Source organism: Helianthus annuus, chromosome 2 (assembly GCF_002127325.2).
Source record: "Helianthus annuus cultivar XRQ/B chromosome 2, HanXRQr2.0-SUNRISE, whole genome shotgun sequence".
Taxonomy (NCBI): domain Eukaryota; kingdom Viridiplantae; phylum Streptophyta; class Magnoliopsida; order Asterales; family Asteraceae; genus Helianthus; species Helianthus annuus.
In genome coordinates, this window is record NC_035434.2 from 171,296,540 (window position 1) to 171,317,006 (window position 20,467).

General features: G+C 36.7%; 1 protein-coding gene across 5 annotated transcripts; it reads right to left on the reverse strand.

Moving 5' to 3' along the window:
• Positions 1–9,415: 9,415 nt before the first annotated feature.
• Positions 9,416–15,309, reverse strand: LOC110927211. Of its 5 annotated transcripts, XM_035985787.1 has the most exons (8): positions 14,930–15,309; positions 14,701–14,814; positions 14,529–14,606; positions 13,657–13,699; positions 11,464–11,552; positions 11,229–11,381; positions 10,813–11,028; positions 9,416–9,775 (listed from the first exon to the last, which is right to left on the reverse strand). In XM_035985787.1, exons 5-8 carry the CDS (start codon positions 11,491–11,493, stop codon positions 9,587–9,589), a joined length of 588 nt encoding a protein of 195 aa, XP_035841680.1. In that variant the 5' UTR covers positions 11,494–11,552; positions 13,657–13,699; positions 14,529–14,606; positions 14,701–14,814; positions 14,930–15,309; the 3' UTR covers positions 9,416–9,586. The 5 variants fall into 5 exon arrangements, with proteins under 5 accessions (XP_035841680.1, XP_035841688.1, XP_022026540.1 ...); XM_035985795.1 differs by lacking the exon at positions 14,701–14,814; XM_022170848.2 differs by lacking the exon at positions 13,657–13,699 and having other exon boundaries at positions 11,464–11,601; positions 14,930–15,308.
• Between the last annotated feature and the right edge of the window lie 5,158 nt (positions 15,310–20,467).

Sequence of the window (20,467 nt, forward strand, 5' to 3'; positions counted from 1 at the left end):
TGGGTCGAGCACTCTCGGGTGGGCCGCTAACTGGTTTAAATTGCACACGGTGTGAATAACGAGATGAAATACTAACTATTATGAGATTTCATGATGATAACTGACGGACATGTTGCATGATAAACTGTTATGATTCATAGAACATGTGTGATTCTTGTATGTCACTACATATACATGATGAAAGCTATGAATACGTGAATTACTGTTATGACACGTGAAACGATGGGTGTAAATGCGTGTACGATTCGTGTTTATTGCATGTGTAGAATATGTGGTTAATTACCTGTAAAACTGATTCTTATTGGTAACCATATTAGGACTTGGTTGACCAACTGTAAGCGTAAACGAATATCTAGTCTTACCGAGCAAACCACAGGTGAGTTCATCTCTCTTGAGCATGCGTCCCGGTGGTTGGGACAGTCAGTGGGTATCCTGGGAAGGGATAAGTCTTTTGGGTAAAAACGGGAATGTTGGATAATATACTCTTCCTATCACCTTTAAAGTCCCTCCGTATTGTTTGGTTACCGGGAAGGTAACATGGTATTAGTTAGTAGCGCTACTTAGGTTTGGCAACCTCACCCTGTTCCTGGGAGGACGGGTGTTGAACTAATGACCTAGTCATGCCCAATGCTTTGACAGGAGCATTGGAGAAAGGGCAAAATAATCAGAAGCCGTCTTGTATTGGGGTATTATCAACATTGTTTTCAACATTACTTTCGGAATTAAATTCAATGGATTAACTAAACACTTGGTAACCAACGTTTTTGTAAAACTATGAACTCACCAGCGTTGTCTGATACACTTGTTGCATGCTCGCAGGTTGTTAGGTTATACGGATTTGGAACTTGCTGTCTGAAGTAGCTGGAGTGGTCATGGGCCGTGCTGATTGGATACGAACGATGGGTTTATTGATTTCACACATTTAAACTGAAACAGTTAATTATGTTTTCTTTTATTTGCTTCCGCTGAACATGTTGGTTTTCTTTTAAACTTATTGACAGTACTTTTCAGAATAATTGATGATTTTATTCAACATTATGATTGGTTCAATATGATTAGTGGCTCGTTATTGATTTGTCACACGCCTGACAGGGACACTCCCTAGGTGGTATTTTGGGGGTGTGACAGCCTGAGATCGAAAGAAGCTTTTTCCCAAACCAAGAAAGTTCAAGCAAACATTCCAGCTCCAATATGTCTAGTAAGGGTTTCTGATCTCAACATTCCTGTATAAGTTTTGTTAGTCAAGATATTTTATGATTATGTTTGAAATTACTCCATTTTTTGTGTAGCCTCTGCCAAAGATCCCATCGTCTTTGATCTCAAAGAACTATACAACTACTCGGGGCCTGTCCAAGTGAAGAAGGAGACACCGGCCACTACCAGCTCCAAGCCGTCTGTTCCTCCTCCCAGACCTACACAGACTAGGGCCCGTGATTCCGGGTCCAAAAAGAGAAAGGGCTCTGATACTGCTGCTGCTCCTGAAGGGTTCTCCTACGATAACCTCAGCTTTGTTGACTCCTTTGAGCCTATGACTTCCTTCCTCAACAAGGTAAATATCCTGACCCTGTTTCCTCTATACATATACTGAGTCTGTATCCTGGATAGTCTGTATTAATGATAAATGTGTTTTGCTTCGTAAGGTCTGCAACATCTGTTGGCCCTGTACACCAAGGCTTGCGAGGCAGTGAAAACCCTGGAGGCTAAACTGAAAAAAGTCGAGGTCACTATAGCTGACCAGGGGAAGATTGCCGAGGCCAAGACTCAGCATTATGAGGACAAGCTGAAAAAGGTCACCCTGGACGCCGAAGTCGAACTAGCTGCTGCCCAGGTCGAACATGAGAAGGCGATGTCCTCCTTCAGGGACGGTCTTAAAAACTCGGCTGTTGTCTCCTTCTTCAGGCCAGGATAAAAATGGCATATGAGGCTAAAGATGCAGGCTTCAAATGCCCGACCTGGTCGGTTGATTCTTGGGTGGCTAAGTTGAGTGACCTGGGAGGGAGCCATGTGCCATATCCTGCCAAATATGGGACCGGTGAGCCTTTGAAGGAGGCAAAGGCAGCGGTTGAAGCTGGTGACAAGACGAAGGCTGGGGCGGATGCTGGTGAAGGTGGAGTTAAGGATGCTGGTGATGGTGCTCCCCCATGATGGCAGTGATGTGGCGATGATGGATAATGATGCCTAGGCCGGAGCCCACTTTTTAATTTGAATGGTTTGTAATCATTAAACAATTTACATTTCCTGCACTTAGAACAATTTTATTTTCCTGCACTTAGAACAGTATAACAGTTGAAGGTGGAGGGATCCTGCTATGTTCAGGATGAAGCCTTCAACTGTTTATGTTAATATGCTTTCGAACAATTTACATTCTTGGTGGATGGGTCTCGGTTTGAGATGAAGCCAAGAATGTAATATTTTGAATCATTAATATTAAACTAACCTTTCGACCTTATCTCTGTGTTACATGTTGTTTTGAAAAATTTAGTCTCAGTATCCTGATCAGGATATTAGTATAATCTTGATTGTTTTATCATTATAGTTCCAAAACTTTCTTTTTTGAAATTTAGTAAAATATAAATTTTCTTAAAAAATATCCCGTTTATTCATTCAGATAAGGCCTTTGAACTTAGGAGAAATAGGAATCCATACCATAAACACTTAGGTAGCACTTCATAATTAACCTTAGGACCATTTGCTATGTCCCCAACATAGATGTCCCTTATTCGTACAAGGCATTTCATCAGCATATATCCTACTTAAGTAATCCTTTGCTTAGTGATTAAACTTTGCAATCTTCCATTAACAAAGAAATGTGTATAAACACAATCGCAGTTTAACGTAACTTTGGGACAACATATACTTGTAAACATCTAATATTCATATCCTTTGCTAGTTCTATCCTGCTATTAGAGCGTCATACTCAGCCTCATTATTCGTAGTAGTAAATTCACATCTAATAGCCTGGGGTAATATGTCCCCCTGTGGCGGTTTTAGTAGAATTCCTAATCCTACACCTCTTACGTTGGATGCACCATCAGTATGTAGTATCCAAAATTCTGAGCTTTCATCTAGTTGTTGCACTTCTAAATCAACTTCTTCTTGTATATCACTACTAAAATCAGCCACAAAGTCTGCTAAGGCCTAAGACTTTATAGCATTCCTAGGTTCGTATACTAAATCATAAGCACTTAATTTCACAGACCACTTGGCCATCCTACCAGACATTTCAGGTTTTCTAAGCATATTTTTAATAGGATAATTAGATTTTATATGAATCCTATGTGTTTCAAAGTCATGCCTAAGCTTAGTTGATGCCATAACTAAAGCTAATATTAGTTTTTCTAAATGAGAATATCTAGTCTCGGCATCTAATAAACTTTTACTAACATAATAGACATGATACTGCTGACCTTCATGGTCTTTTACCAAGACTTCACTTACTGCATTTCCTGATACTGCATGATATAGGGATAGGGATTCACCATCTTCTAGCTTCATAAGTAGAGGTGCACTTGAGAGATATTGCTTTAATGCTTGGAGAGCAGCTTCATGTCTTTCTCACCATTCGAATTTTTTGTTCTTTTTTAGGATATCATCAAATTCCTTACACTTTTCCGAGGATCTTGATATGAATCTGTTTAATACTACTACACTTCCAGTTAATCTTTGAACATCCTTCATATTGGATGGGGATTTGTATAACAACTCTCCTAAAAACCTTTAAAGTATCCCTATACGTCTTAAAATACACCCCGTATACGAAAAATAGGCCCAAAATACCTTAATTTTTACAAAAATTAAATAAAAACAAAATTTCCTACTCCCTCGCAGGGCGCGACACAGACATAGAAGTCTGTCGCGGGCCGCGACAGCTGGCCACCCGCCCGCACCCCCTGCCGCCACGTGTCGATATGCGTGTCAAGGCTACCCCTTGAGTCAGCCAAGCTAGGGCCTACCCTAGACTTGATCGCGGCCGCGAAGGCCTTGCCTTCAGTTCTCGCGGGGCGCGAGAAAGTGTCGACCAGACACTATAAATAGGGGATTACGGCTTCAGTTGCAAATCATTCATCACACAACTTTCTTTCTCAATTCTGAATAGCATTTATAATTTCCGGGCATAATACCCACTAAATTAGCGAATCTCTGCCTCGTTGTAAGTATTATAACCCCGGTTTCATATTAGTTACTCTGCCCGATTGATCTAGAGCTTCGTAACGCATCTCGAGCCTCTGCCTGACTCAGTCGTTGGAGTTCTGTCTCGGGAGAGGGATATAGCTAATGTAAATTGGGTTATTATACTAACGCATGTACATTGTTTAATTTAATAGATTATAACCAGGAAATCACAAGGAAATACCTAAATTAGCAATGTCCTCTGTTTGTAAACCCTTTTTGTGAGTTTATCCTCTTTTTGTAAACTTTTTTTGTGAGTATTCCTCTTTTTGTAAACTGTTTTTACAAAACATCAATTGTTTTAAATTATATAACAGTGATTGAGTATTTGTAATTCTACAATTATCGTCAGTATGTTGGGTTTTGTATACTAAATTTTGTTACTACACTGTGAGTAGTAGCATGACCACAAGTCAGGATTGACAGTGCCGTGGGTGGTAATTAAAGTAGACGTAAACAAATGTAATTGCTGGATTGCCCTCAATAATGTTGTAAAATGATAAAAATTTGTTTTGATTAAACTAGGATACTCGCCAGTATTTCTTGCTGATAAAATGTTTTCAAACGCGTTTCAGGTAACAAAATTGTGATTTGCCAAAAATAAAATCACTTTTAAAGCACCATAGCATTCACATTCATGCCATCAAATTATGTGTGTATGGTTTTTATAATATAAAGAGTATAAAAAGTGGTTGTGAGTAGAGGAGAGAGAAAACGTTATTGTTCATCTATATTTGGGGGATATTGTTAACCCCCTATAATTTTTTAATATATTTAGAAAGTGGTTGTGAGTAAGAAGATAGAAAAGGTAATAATAAAGATATAAAAAATATTATTTAATTCAAAAGGAGAGAGAAAATGTAGTGATGTTTTGTTTATTTGGGGTGAAAATATGATGTAATGGATGTAAATGCTCTAACACTACGGGGTATGGGGCGTGGGTTGGAGAGAAACGCCCCAGTCACCGCCCCGTGTGGGCGTGGCCCCTTGGGCGGGAATTTAAGGCCGGGCGTGGGGCATGCTAGCAATCCTATGTGGCCGGCTCTTATTGGCTTGTGGGCAAGGGCATATTTTTTAATTTTAGATTTTTTTTATTTTAATACGCATGCCAAGCCACGCCGGGCTAGTCACGCCCCGCCATACCACACGGACACGTCACTCACCACCGTGGGGCGGGGGGACTCGAACTTCACGTGTCAACTCATGCCCAAACCCCTGCCCCACCATACCCCATGGTCTACATCTATAAACGACCGTTGAATACGCATGGAAATTCCCAAAAGTTACTTTTGTTTCAAAAAAACAGCTTGTTTACCAATCACACTTCAATAGCTTTTAAACTTTGCTTGTTTAAAATATATAAATGTTTATTCACTTGTGGAAGATGTTACGGTGGTAACGGGATATAAAACAGCGTAACAAATGGTCGTGGTGTGATGACACTATATTGGATTTAAATAATCTTAATTTTCACCAATTATCTAATAATATTTTCAATTTTTGATTTGTATCACATCACTTTCAACTTTCAATTTATTGGCTGATAGCACTTTCAAACTAACTCAACACTAACCCAGTTTGTTGACATAAGCCGCCACGTCACCAAACATGTGCCTCGTCAGCTGTCATATCATAAAAAAATCCACGTCAGCTGCCATGTCAACACAAAAGTGCCACATCAACAAAAAACTAACCAGGATAGGGTTCAGTTATTTTGGGTGTCCTATCAGCCAATAAGTTAAAAGTTGGTAGTAGTGTGGTACAAATCGAAAGTACGAGTGCTATTAGCTAATTTCTGAAACTTGGAGTTATTTAAATCCAATGTCTCTTTTTAAAAATATTTAATAATACATAGCACAATCATTTAGGTGTTGTTTGTTTTTCAGAGGTAAAACGTCTGCAGTCAGCGAACCACATCTGCAGACATTTGTAGCAGAAGAGCAAGCCCAAACCTCTGCAGTCTGCAAGAAGAAGACCAGGGGAGAAGTATAGAAGGGGCCGGGGGTGGGGGCGCCCGACCCCCCGAACTTTTCGCTAAGTAGTGTTATTTATGTAGTTTTCATATATAAATTTTTGGATATATACGTTTTCGACCCCCCCCCCCCGGTCATTCAGGTTAAGCTTCGCCGCTGAAGAAGACTGTTTTTTTTTTACTTCTGCAAACTGCTATCAACATGAACAACAATTGTAATCAAACATCATAAATAACCTAAACACAATCTATCACAAGCCCTAATATCTCATAAACTTTGGTAATTTCAGTAATAATTCACCTAATCATAAATAACCTAAACACCATCTAGAAACGATCTAACACGGTTACTTTACCGATCAATGAAATCAAATGCTCCAGATTCGTCTTATTTCAATCATCATATAGAAGTTTTAGGGGTAGAGAACAACATTATCTAATCTCAAATCAATCTCATTATTCACAATCGCAGACATGTGAATCCATATTTACAACAAAAATCAGAATTGAAGAATGAACATACCTGCGACTTGGAGGAAGTAGGGGCCGAAGATTACAGCCGCGGCTGACGATAAGCAGCAGCGATCGATGATGAACAAGGGTCGACGATGAACAGGGGTCAATGATGGAAGCAGGGGTCGACGGCGATGGCAGCAGGGGTTGACGACGATGGTAGCTGGTGGCAGAGGAGGTGGAGGTGACAGAGATGTGGTGATAGCGGAGGAGGTGGAGGTGGTGGCAGAGGAGGTGGAGGTGGTGGCAGAGGAGGTGGAGGTGTTAGCTGGGAGAAGGATGCTAAGGTTTTGAGATTGTGTTTTGAAATAGCAGAGCCTTGAAGATGTGAGTCCAGATCTGCGCGAGGAAGAGGTCGAGAAGACCTTTTTTTAATGAAATCACTTCCAAAAAACAAACACACTACAAACTCAAACGTCTACGCGTGATCTGCGTGAGACAGACATAAGAAATCATGAAGTGCTTTTCATAAAATAAAAAAATAAATAAAAATAAAAAAACAAACACCCCCTTAGAGTCACCTCAATTAACCATCACATTTCACCTCTTCCTAACACATGTAGATATAAGTGTGAAAGGTGTAACCCCCTTTAACGTATTACACAATGCATAGTCTAGTGTTCATGTGCCTAATTTATCATTCAACGTGTAAAATGCTTTATAAAAATATCAATAAACGAATAAATTAAAATCACTGCCTTTTTTATTTTTTACGAGTTGATTACATCGTTTCTAGATAATAAAAAAAAGGAGTCAAAAAAGACATGATGTAGCATCTATTGAATGTGGCCTTCTCAAATAGATCATAGAGTGTTGTTGATAATTGATCTAATAGCCCACGTCATATGCATATAACAACAATAATCATATCTAGTAAAAATATAAAATCCAATCAATATCATAAATATTATTAGTAGGGTCTGAGAGGGATGAGAGGTAATTAAATCATACTATCTTCGGACATAACCTTAGTGAGATGCAAGTCTGGTAAATCTTTTTTAACCTGCACATCTCAAGTCAATTTGGGTCTACCTTTACATCTTCTCATCTCGACAATGAGGATTTCCAATGATCTAACCAGTGTCTTTGTATGTTTTCTATTCACATGTCAAAACCATCTCAATGTTCCCTTTCTTATTTTAGTTGTGTATAGCTATCCTAATTTTCCCTGAAATCCTCATTTTGTATCCGGTCCAACTTTATATATCCACATATCCACTCTGAACATCCTCATCTCATCTCTACTACCTCCGTCCCCATTCACATCATATGCATACGTTCACCTTAATAAGACTCGCTACAATTACCTAATGCATTTTAGCACAACTAAATGTTTACTAAACAAATAGGATTTAGACACAATATGCTCGTTGTAAAAGAAAAAAATGGCTTTATAAAGGTTATTAAACTTTAAAGAAAGTATAATCAAAGTCAAATATTATTAAAAAAAATATAGATATGAATATGAAAATTGTAAGAGCCTTTTTTTATTACATTTTCGATTAATTTAAAAACATTATGAGAACCAAACTAATACTTAATATCAAATTTAATAATATCATTTTTTCTGTAAGCAACTTCTACTCCAAAAATTTCACACTTAGGCCATCCGTAGTCATAAAGCCCCTTGTGGGGCGTTATGTGACACGTGTCCTGCCACGTCACAGGAGGGCTTTATGGGGCGTTATATAACTAGAGCCCGTAGTCATAAAGCCCCTACCCATCATTACCTATTTAATAAATTTCAATTTTATTAATTAATTATAAAAACATTTCTGTATTGTGATTGGTCAGAAGTTCAAAAACAAACAACATCACGCCGCTAAATTTCTCGCGCCTCACCCCCATTTTTCAAATATAGCGCCTCAAGTTATGGTGTTCCGGCGTTTTGAGGGCGCCATAATAGGGGAAAGCGCCCCACTACGGAAGCTCTTATATTTTAAGTGCATCAATGTGAAACCAGATGAAATATTATGAATTTTTTTTTTTGAGAGGCGTGTGCTTGTCGATGTTGACTAACCACTTATGTGGAGTAATATTGTTTTATAATTTTTTTTTTGTGAATTTTATATGGTAAAATTCTGCCAAATATATACTACTATTAAAAAGTACAAGGGGCAATATTTAAAAAATGTAAAAGTTGGAGGGCCAGAGTGACAGAATCTTTGTCATACGAATAAGATGATAAAAACATTATCGTGGATGAGACTCCATGTTCTGTTTATCTGCTATGTCAGTTTATATTTTTATGTTTATTTCATAGGATTCCAATTCATGCACAATTTTGACTTTTTCTTTGACCAAAAAATCATTGAGTCAAACCATATGTGAAACTTTCATTTTGAAGGGCTTTTTCGGTAATTCACATGCCAAAGCAACAACCATTCCCGCCAACCGTATCATACAAGCACTACTAGAAATTTGGCATTTTCTAACAAGCATTTCCGTCACAAATGCGTAGCAAACTGAGATTTGCTACACATTTGCAACAAAACCTTGATGTTGGAAAAAGCCTCGTCGGAAACTAATTACTACGCATTTACTACGCAAATTTTAACATAATTCCTACGAAAATATTGTGTCACAAATTTTGCTACGCATTTCCCACGCATTTCATAGTTGTTATGTTTTAATGCTTGCAACACATTTGCAACAAAACAGATCTTTGATTGTAACACATTTGTAACGAAACATTTAAAATAAAAATAAAAAAGCTAAAAGCATTCAGCTCTTATTTTACTAAAAAAATGCAAAATGAAATCACTAGAAAATTATAAAACCTGTTTTAAAACCACAATAAAGCTAACCAACTTGTAATATCCATAACGCAATATCTAGTATGTCTAAACCACAAAACAAACTCTTAGCATGCATATGTGTTTAAAACGATATCAACTTAGCATATGTGTTTAAAACGATACCAACTTATAACTAATTACTAGAACGCCAATTCTTCATGAAGTCTTGTAGCTCTCTTTTCACCGCTTCATTAATGTGTTGTTGAAGATCTTCTCTCGCTTTTCTCTCAATTTCAAGACGAGCCATAAGATCTTCTCTCGCCTTGGTCTCATTTTCAAGACGAGCTTGAATGTCTTCCAATTCTGTTCGCATAGCTTGAGCCTAAATATGTTAGGGCAAAGAGATTAGAAACTTAAACAAATAATATGGAGAAATCGGCCTAGGCGGCCGATTAATCGTACCGGAGTAACCTTTGTCATTCAAGGAAAAAAGGAGAATGTAAGCTTAAACTTTGTAATGGTTAACAGTTTGATGCATGGAGGTGCACGCTGAGTTTGTAACTAGCACTGAAACTCTAAAAGAGAACTGTTCATGTTCACAAGTAGAATGACTATTGATCCTGTATTGTCTAATAGTAACAAAAAATAGACAGATAGTGTAATGAGTATTGATTGTGTATTGTCAAGTAGTAAAAAAAAAGCAACAGGTAATGTTATAACTAGACTAGAATGGTCATGTGTTAAACAGAAAAATAATGAGACAGGTAATGAGCATTGATCAAATAGTTAAAAAATGGGACATGTAATGTTACAACTAGATTGAGTATTGATCGTATATTGTTGAATAGTAAAAAAAAATGCATATGTAATGTTACAACTAGAATGAGGATTGATCATGTATTGTCAGATAGTAAAAGAATGCGACAGGTAATGTTACAACTAGAACGATTGTATCGTCAAATAGTTAAAAAATGGGACAGGCTAGGTAATGTTACAGCTAGAATTAGTATTGATCATGCATTGTCAAATAGTGTAAAGAATGCGACAGGTAATGTTACAACTAGAACGATTGTATCGTCAAATAGTTAAAAAATGGGACAGGCTAGGTAATGTTACAGCTAGAATTGAGTATTGATCTTGTATCGTCGAATAGTAAAAAATGCGACAGGTAATGTTACAACTAGAATGAGTATTGATCGTGTATTGTCGAATAGTAAAAAAAATAACAATTTCGTGTTAGCTTAACTGTATTTAACATAGAGGCAGCAAAATGGGTGGGTAATGGGTTGGTTGCCTGGTCAAGATCCGTTTGGGTCAGGATTGGCCAATTTAAAACAAAGACGTCACGTTATCGATTGCAGCATCATCACACACAGACGTCACGTTAACGATTAAAACAAAGAAGGAAATGTATATTACCTCTTCTTGGGACCGTTGGTAATCAATAGATGATGATGCACACCCGCTAGAAGAGGATGACGTCCCGGTCACCATGTAATGCAAATCCGAAGATCCTACCCCATATACCCGAATCCTACGACCTCTTGCCTGCACACGAGCCCACACCCCGGGGTCATCAGGAACCTCAGTGAAGTCAGACCCATGAAGATCATGCATCGCCTCCAAGTAGCCACCCTAAAATATATTAAAATAATGCAATTATGAGTTGTTATAAATTAGCATGGAAGATCTGATTAAAGCTGAAGTAGGCAGCGGTCGATTTTCCTAACTAACAATTTTACTTGTTATACATTCCATATATCCAATAAGATTACAACCCTGGTATCAAAAACAAACTCCTGCCATATATGTTTTAAGTTTATAAGATAACTTACATATGCTTCTCTGGATTCGTCTGTACAAAACTCCAAATTCTTCATGTCGTATATGCTAATATCCCCATTCCTTAACATTTCTTTGCACTTTTTGGTGAGGTGGGTTTGTAGAAAGATTTCTTTCCAACTAGGTTCCCGATCATATGTCCTTTTCTACACAAAACATAGAGAATAACTAATGTTATAAGTGTTGAAGTACAAATAATTAGTGAAGCTGATATATATATTAGCATACCCAATTGTCATGATGCTCATCAAAGCCCATTGATCCACCTGTGTGTCGAGATGATGCGCGACTGCAATTGATATCGCCGCTTTTCCGGTTTGATGACCCGGTCTTCGACTTATCAAGCCATTCTTTTGTGTTCCAAGACTGTAAAGAGTAAACCCATTTTGTATCAGATTCAATTTTGTCAAAAAAACCCATTTGAACCTACATATCAGTACATTATTTGAATTCTATAAAGATTTTTTACTTCAGCTGCACACAAAAACCCATTACCCCTTATAAACGACACTACCAGCTATCACTAAGAGTATTATTCGTTTTCTATTCTTCTTAACAACACGCGACAGATTATAAACTGTTCAAAATGATCAAATGTCAATCTGAATATCACCGAAACAGTCCGAAATATACAAAATTCAACCTGAGACAAACCAAATCAGTCCAAGATTAATCGAAAAGTTCAGAAATTTGACCGAAAATCATACGTTTTCACTGCAATATTCAAACAACAAAAACTGCTCTTATTCAAAGATTCAGATCTGACGAAGTAATACACTTCAGATCTGTTATGCGCAAATAAAGAACACAATTTCTTTCTCCTAAATGAACTCAACGCAAATGCAAGAATAGAATTTCTTTTCAGATCTGAAAGAACTCAACAACACAATTCTACTTCGCTTTGTTCAGATTTTTATGGATTTTTGATGTAAAAATCTTTGTAAATTTCAATAGTTTCAGATCTGGAATTTGTCTTTCCCTTAACACCATTACGTCCTTCCTAAAGTTAATTTTATCTTTCCGAAAACAATGTTTGGGGGGGAGATGTTGTCTATGACAGTCAAACCAACATGCTTTCCCACCAAACGACATATGGAAAGCTCCCGATTTATTCGAGCAATATGGGCAAGCTAACTTACCATGTGTGCTCCAGCCTGACAATATTGCATAGGCAGGGAAGTCACTAATTGTCCACAGCAGTACCGCCCTCATTTGGAAATTTTCCTTTCGATGGGCATCATAAGTTTCAATGCCATCTGTGAACAACAGTTTCAACTCGTCTATTAAAGGCTGTAGAAAAACATCTAGATTGTGTAAGGGATTTTTCGGACCGGGAATGAGCACCGGAAGTTGTATGTATCTCTCTTTCAAGGCCAACCAAGGAGGTAGGTTGTAAACCGTAATAAACACCGGCCAACAAGAATAATCTTTCCCAATTGTATTATATGGACTAAACCCATCAGTACACAACCCAAGACGAATATTACGTTTCTCTTGTGCAAAATTAGGGAATACCGAGTCAAAATGGTTCCACGCCTTACCTTCACTAGGATGACTCATCTTTTCAGGTTCTCTGTGATGATCTGCGTGCCATGTCAAATGTTGGGCCGTTTTCTTTGAATAGAATAGTCTTTGAAGTCTTGGTCCAACTGGCATGTAAGTCATCACCAACTTAGGCACCTTGTTTCCTTTTTCCTTGTATCTATTTTCATTACATACTATACAACGGTCCAAGTCCGAATTGTCTCCGTTAAATAGCATGCAATGGTTTTCGCATACATGAATCCTTTGTGACGGCAACTCTAGTGGCTTCAACATCTTCTTGGTCTCGTAAAAGTTTCTAGGTAGCTTTTCACCATTGGGTAGAATATCTTTAACAATGATAAGTAGTTTATCAAATGTTGAGTCAGAGACATTACAGTCTGATTTCCAATTCAATAACCTAGTAACAGTAGAGAGTGTGCTAGCTTTTTCAGAACCAGGCCACAAAGGCTCATTGGCTTTACTTAACATGGTATAATATGTCGTGGCTGTTTGATTTGGATCTTGGTGCATGCTTTCCATAACCATTTCATTGTATTCGGCATATTCACCAAGATCTTCATCATTGTCTTGACCCATATGTTGAGACGGTATGTGGTTTGAACATCGACCCACGTCTTGTGTACGAAATGACTCGCCATGTGCATACCATACTTTATAATCATCCATGAACCCTTTGTCATATAAGTGGCCCTCAACCTCATCTCTGCTCTTGAAACGGAGATTTTGGCATTTGCCACATGGGCATCTAATTTTAAAAACCTCAACCCCTTCTACAAGTTCTCTTTGGATGTTAGGTGCGTTGGTGAATGCAAAATCCAAGAAATCATTGACATATAGTTGAAATGTTGGGTTAAAAAGACCATTACTAATGGTTCTCTTCGTGTACATCCAGTCTCTATCGGGAATCATTTTTGTCGATCTATTTTCAATTATACTTGCGTTAGAAACAGGTAAAATGAACCGAGCGGAATGCAAATATAGAAGGGTGGATAAAGATGTGGTATGACTTAGAATTGGAGGCCCATTCTTGTCAAGATTCAAGAATGAGATATACGAGTGATATAGAACACATCAGATCAACTCTCGTTCGCTAATTCCATCATAAACTAACCTAATTGTACCAGTACTCAACAGATTCAAGAATGAGAGATACGAGTGATATAGAACATCCATGATCAAATTCAGAAGAAGATTGATTGACTAAATGCATAGTTAGGGCTAAAAGTCTTCAAATGACTTAATGCATAATTAGGGCTAACAGTCTTCAGAGATACGAGTGATATAGAACAACCATATCAATATTAACAATCAAAATCTAAACTATTCATGATCAAATACAAAATAGCAAACAAACGGATATTGAAGCTCTAAACAACACAATTGAAGCTTATTCAATACAACTTCTTCTAAAAGTCTTCAATTATGTAAAAACTATGAATAGGAATGTGTAGCAAAAAAACGAATATCCTATGAATATCAACAACCAAAACATAAATACAGAATAGCAAACGAACGGATATTATATTAATATCAACAAAAACTATAGATGATTAAATACATAATAACAAACGAACAGATATCAACAAAAACTATGACATGTATTAGGAAAATATGAGCACTAATCAACATAAACTAAAATATCTTACATCATGTCCTTATAATAACCAAATTTCATTACAGCATTTTCAGATGCATTATTATACAAATAAAAAAAAAACAAAACAAGTTAAGATGCATATATACAGTACCTGAATACGTAGATAGAGACGTAGATAGAGACGACGTATATCAAAATCTTCAAGCCCTAAGCAGATCGGAGCATAACCCTAACAATTCACACAACACAAACTTCACATCATAAATATAATAATAACATACTCAATTCGAACAACAAAAAGTAGGCAAACAGAAGAAACGAACCTGAAGAAATCATGCAACTGAGCAAACGCAAAGAGCAATCATCTCAACACATTCAAATTTTCAGTAATTGTTGATACAATCGATTGAAAATCAAAATCAAATTCGTTTCAGTGCCTATATGAATGAAAATTTTGATAAGTCGGTGGTTTAATTAGGTCAGAATGTTCAAATCTATATAAGATCAAATGTTCAAATCTATATAAGATCAAAATCAAATTCGTTTCAGTACCTTATCAGATTCATCGGTGTTCAATCGAAACACATTCAATCGAACAGATTCACTAGCTCCAATCAAACAGATTCAATCGATTTCTGGCTCCAATCAAACCGATTCAATCGATTTCTAGCTCCAATCAAACAGATTCCAACGATTTCTAGCTCCAATCAAACAGATTCAATCGCCAGACTCTGAAACAACTTTGTTTTAGGGCACCGATGATGGTTCTAGATCTGGAATCCGCGAGAAGATGAGAGAGCCGTTGTACGAGAGCTTCGGTTGGTGATGACGGTTGCTGTTGATGAGAGCAGCAAGGAGAGAGATAAGAGCTGATTGTTAGGGTTTAAAGGGCATATGAGAGCTGATTCTTTTACGCTGAATTTTTAGGTTTGATTTTATATATTAAATCAAAAATATGGGCATATGAGAGATAAGAATGTAACCTTAATTTGCCATCCGCTGAATTTAAGCTAAAATACAAACACATGTAAATACGTCATGTGATTACTGCATTTTATAATGAAATTCAGAATGAAAATAAATCTTATATGCAAAAGTAACCTTTGATATTATATGCAAGTTCTATTATTTGATTTAACTTACATGTTACCGTCATAAAGTATGATATTGATTTTTCGAATTAAATAAATCTTAAACTAACATAATTTAGAAAACACCTAACATAATTTAGAATGAAAATAAAATAAGTTAATTGGTTTTTGTAGCAAATGCGTCATAAAGTAGTAATTTGTGTCTAATAATGGTAAATTAGCTAATTAGTCAATAATTTTTAAAAGAAATTCAAACGTATTTATAACGAAATTGTTACAAAATTAGATTTTTTTTGTTTTTGTCACTATCGTGTAGCAAATTTGTTAAAAAATACGGGTTTTTTTTTGTCGTCATAAATGCGTCACAATTTTGTCAAAATTTGTGACGCATTTTTTTCCGTAGCAAATTTCCGTAGTAAAATGCCAACTTTTCTAGTAGTGAAGTTACAGAACATTTTTTTTTAATAATTAAAGTTAATACTATATGGTTTACTTAAAACCGAGTTGTGAGTAGTAATAAGGTTTACTTAAAACCGAGTTGTGAGTAGTAATGTATAAATGATTGATGCACAAACATGCATGTTATCAAAGTTGCCTTTTAGCGTGTGTGTGTTTGTATATTGTGTAAAGTGATGTTTACCTTTTTCGTTATTTTAGTAGTATAATATAACATTTTATAAAATTCTGATTATAAAATTAAAAAATTAAAAAACACCAAACTTGAGGTGTAAAAAACTACACCCCACGGAGGGGCGTTCGCCGTGATTTTTTACGGCCGTGTTTATAATGCACACATCTACTTGTAAAAAAAAATCGCGGCGAACGCCCCTCCGTGGGGTGTAGTTCTCGCGGTTCTTACAACTCGGGGTGGTTTTCATTCTAGTGATCCCCTATATATATATATATATATATATATATATATATATATATATATATATATATATATATATATATATATATATATATATGTGTGTGTGTGGGGGGGGGGGGGGCTCGCTCATTGCAGTGTAAGGTTGTAAGAATATTTTAGACAACAGTGTAAAATCGTAAAAGTAATTTAGACATTAATATGGTTAGACATAGATAAAAAGTATATTAATGTGTGACGCATTGGTCTAAACTCGTAAAAGCAATTCAAATAAAATGAGACGTTAAGTTATTAAGTAGAAAAAATTGGCAGTTCAAAGCTGTCAATTACCACAAGTTAAAAATGAATGCATAAGTTACCTAGTTTGAGAGTGAATTGAAAGAACTATAAGTATAGGGGATAAAAAGTAAAAGTATAGGAATTATAATTGTAATATATGAAAATTGAAAGAAGATAAATGTATAGGAGCTAAGTGTATATTTTTATTAAAGTCGAGGACTTAAAAGACAAAGGTCCTCCACCGACCTTTGTCTTTAAGATTATATAAATAAATTAGCATGATCTGGTTTTCAATTAATATATTCAATGTTTAAATAATTGAAATGATTGGTTAGCCGAAAGTGTTATTATAGAGATTTTTTTGAAAGGCAAGGAACGACGTGCCAACTATTGTGACATCGGACCCTGTGGCCAAGATCGACTACTCGACCGTCGCCAGCCCCTTGGCTCTCATAGATCTGTGGAAACCCGACCTCTACCCGCCCGAAAACACGACAGTGGAATAATCGGTAAAACTTCGCCTCCTATCCAAGACGAACCGACGCCACCCGTATTCGCCATTCAGCTGGATGCAACAAAAAATAATGAAAAGAAGTGAGAGTCGAACCTAGGTCACAAAGAACACCAAATTTTTCCCCAAGCACTCCACCAGTACCTCATTGCCAATTCTATTATAGAGATCAAAGTCAAAATTCTATGGATATAAGTAGGTCTCGTTTTGAAGTTTGAACTTATCATCTATTTATATTAATATAATATAGAATATAATAAAGAAGAAAAGAGAAAGGGTTGGTGGAAACCACCGACCTTTCTTTTTCATATTATATAAATATAATGTGGGATAAAGCCCCTAGGGACTTTATCATCCCACATAAGCGTCTTGTAGATGACACGTAAACAAGGGCAGGGCCGGCTCAAAATTTTCTAAATTTTTTTAGGCCCGAAGCGGATAGTAAAATTGGGGCCCTTTTTGTAAACGAAAAAATTGCTATGGATCCTATTATTCATATATCATCTTTGTATACACATAATTATAGATCATAAACTTCAATGTTAACAATCTCAAAGCCAAAATTACCAACATATAATATATTTTGTTAGAATTTGAGGCCCTAGGAAAATGGAGGCCTAAAGCTCTTGCTTTATTTTACTCCACCTTGAGCCGGCCCTGAACAAGGGGTCTTATCGTCAACTACCATGGAGTGGGATAAAAGGTCATAGAGCTCCTCTCCTCATTAATCAATTATTTTTTAATTTAGATTTATTTTAAATTAATAAACTTTAAAAACACAAGTTAAAAACAATACTTGAATAGTTACTTAATTAAAATAAACAACTTAATTAAAAACGGTCTCGCTGAATTCTTAAAGCCGGATAAAAGACAAAACTTGTAACACCCCAAAAATTTAGTAAACTTTTTTTATATGTATATAAATATGTAAGAACTTACATGATGGTTAAATTTTTATAAGTAAAACTTAAAAGATGAGGGACCAAAATGAGAAAGTTGGAAAGTTGTAATAGTAAAGTAGTGACTCGTTATAAACGGGTCAAAATGATGAAGTTGCGTTAATGATGGTGTGTTATGCATTGACCCGCTATGGATGAGTCAAATAAGACTTGTATGATGAATTATGATGATGGTTAAGCCTTGGTTCGTTATGGACGGGTCGGATGGTTTCTATGCTTGGACGTTAAAGGAATGTTAACAATAAATCCGTGTAAACGGATTTGATGTAAGTATGGAATGAATGATTAAATAAAAATTATGTTATTAAATTTTGTCCTTGTTAACGGGTCAAATAAAGGTTGAAATGAAAGTTGTAGTTTATGTTAAGTAAAATATACTAATGAATGTTTTGGTGGTGTGTATGATAGGTAATTAAAATCTTGACAAAGGCGAGCTTGGAATGAATACGCATCTCAGCCCGTATGCGCTTTCGATTAAGTTTATCATTAATGGGTCAAAAACACTTTTTGGGTTGTGAATGTCTTTTTAATACTTATGGCTTTGTAAGTAACTAGGTTATGGTTGTACTTGTGATACGGTGGTTCAGTTAACGTTGTTAAACACTTGATGGTTGTGTTTGGTTCGACCAACCGTAAGGGTATTTTGGTAAATATGAAATTATGGTATGAAAGTTTTAAAAAGTTGGCGTTTTTATTTGTCGTCTTTGAACGTGAGGGTGGTGCCTAGCGCTATTGGCCAAAAATGGAGGTGTTTTGGGGCGCTATTGGTGAAGTTACCACAATAGACTCAAGTGAGGGGGGACGCGAGTGGGCAAGATGATAAGTAGGCGTCTAGCCAGCACCATATGTTGCAATATTAGAAGATGAATTCGGGCTGTAAATGTATTCTTCTTATGGTTAGATACTTAGATTTTTCTAGTGTTGTAAAAATCGCAACTAGTCGGCGATTAATCGCTGGTCGGCTCTAGTCAGACTGGTCAAGCCTAGTCGGACCTAGGGGTTATAATACTTACAATGAGGCAGAGCTTCGCTAATTAGGGGGTATTATGCCCGAATATTATATCTACACTACAGAAATTTAGAGAGATTTTCGAATTGTGAACGATCTGCGATTGAAACCGATTGATCCTATTTATAGGGTCTGATTAGGACTTCCTCGCGGCCCGCGAAGGATACATAAGGGGCCTTCGCGCCCCGCGACTTAGGGTGTGTAGGGCCTAGCTATGTCGAATCACAAGTGTAGGTTTGACGGATGGCATGACACGTTGCGGCTCCGGGGCTTGCCGCTTGTTCTCTCGCTTGCGGCCCGCGTAAGATGAAGACTGAGTCTTCGTGGCCCGCAAGTGACCATAAAAATTGATTTTTATTTAATTTTTATAAAAATAATGGTATTTAGGGCCATTTCTCGTATACAGGGTGTATTTTAAGGAGATATGGGTGTTCTAAATATTTTAGGAGGGTTGTTATATGATACGGTGGTTAAGAACGTTGTTAAACACTTGATGGTTGTGTTTGGTTCGACCAATCGTAAAGGTATTTTGGTAAATATGAAATTATGGTATGAAAGTTATAAAAAGTTGGCCTTTTTATTTGTCGTCTTTGACCGTGAGGGTGGTGCCTAACGCTATTGGGCAAAAATTGAGGTGTTTTGGGGCGCCATTGGTGAAGTTACCACAAGAGACTCAAGTGAGGGGGGACGCGCGTGGGCAAGGTGATAAGTAGGCGTCTAGCCAACACCATATGTTGCAATATTAGAAGATGAATTCGGACTGCAAATGTCTTCTTCTTATGGTTAGATACTTAGATATTTCCAGTGTTATAAAAATCACAACTAGTCGGCGATTAATCGCTAGTCGGACCTGGTCAGACCTGGTCAGGCCTAGTCAGACCTTGTCGGCCGGCCAAAAAATCGGCTATTCCGGCCATATTCCGGCAAAAAACCTATATATTCCGGCCAAAACTCGTAAATTTGCCGGTTTCCAACAAAACCATGTGAATTCCAACAATTAATCTTGTATACTTCAAAGCAAATTAGTTGACGAAGAGTTAAAACATATCTACTTAAAATATTTACCTACAAAAATGTGTAGATGTATACATAAAACTCAAAATTACATATAAAAAATCCAATCCAATTAATCTCGAGTACTCACTAGTTCTCACCTTACCGGCCGACTAACCATTTCTCCAACCTTCAATTTTTCTCCACCCTATTGAGGGAACCCACTAATTTAAACCAAAAATCCTTGAGTGCTGCTGATGGCCCAATCCCATGTACAATTCAAATTACAAATATACCCCCATCCCACCTTTAGTTTTTCTTGTCATACCCTTCACACATGCCCCTATAATGCAGAAATAACAGAAATTCAATCTTACACA

Bases quoted from the DNA above. Each gene is read 5' to 3' on its own strand.
- LOC110927211 (XM_035985773.1), bottom strand. From the start codon at position 12,404: ATGCAATATTGTCAGGCTGGAGCACACATG. The intron at 11,602-12,374 runs GTAAGTTAGCTT...TACTCTTTACAG, and splicing joins GTCAGGCTGGAGCACACATG to TCTTGGAACACAAAAGAATG. The intron at 9,776-10,812 runs GTAATATACATT...TAACATATTTAG, and splicing joins ACCAACGGTCCCAAGAAGAG to GCTCAAGCTATGCGAACAGA.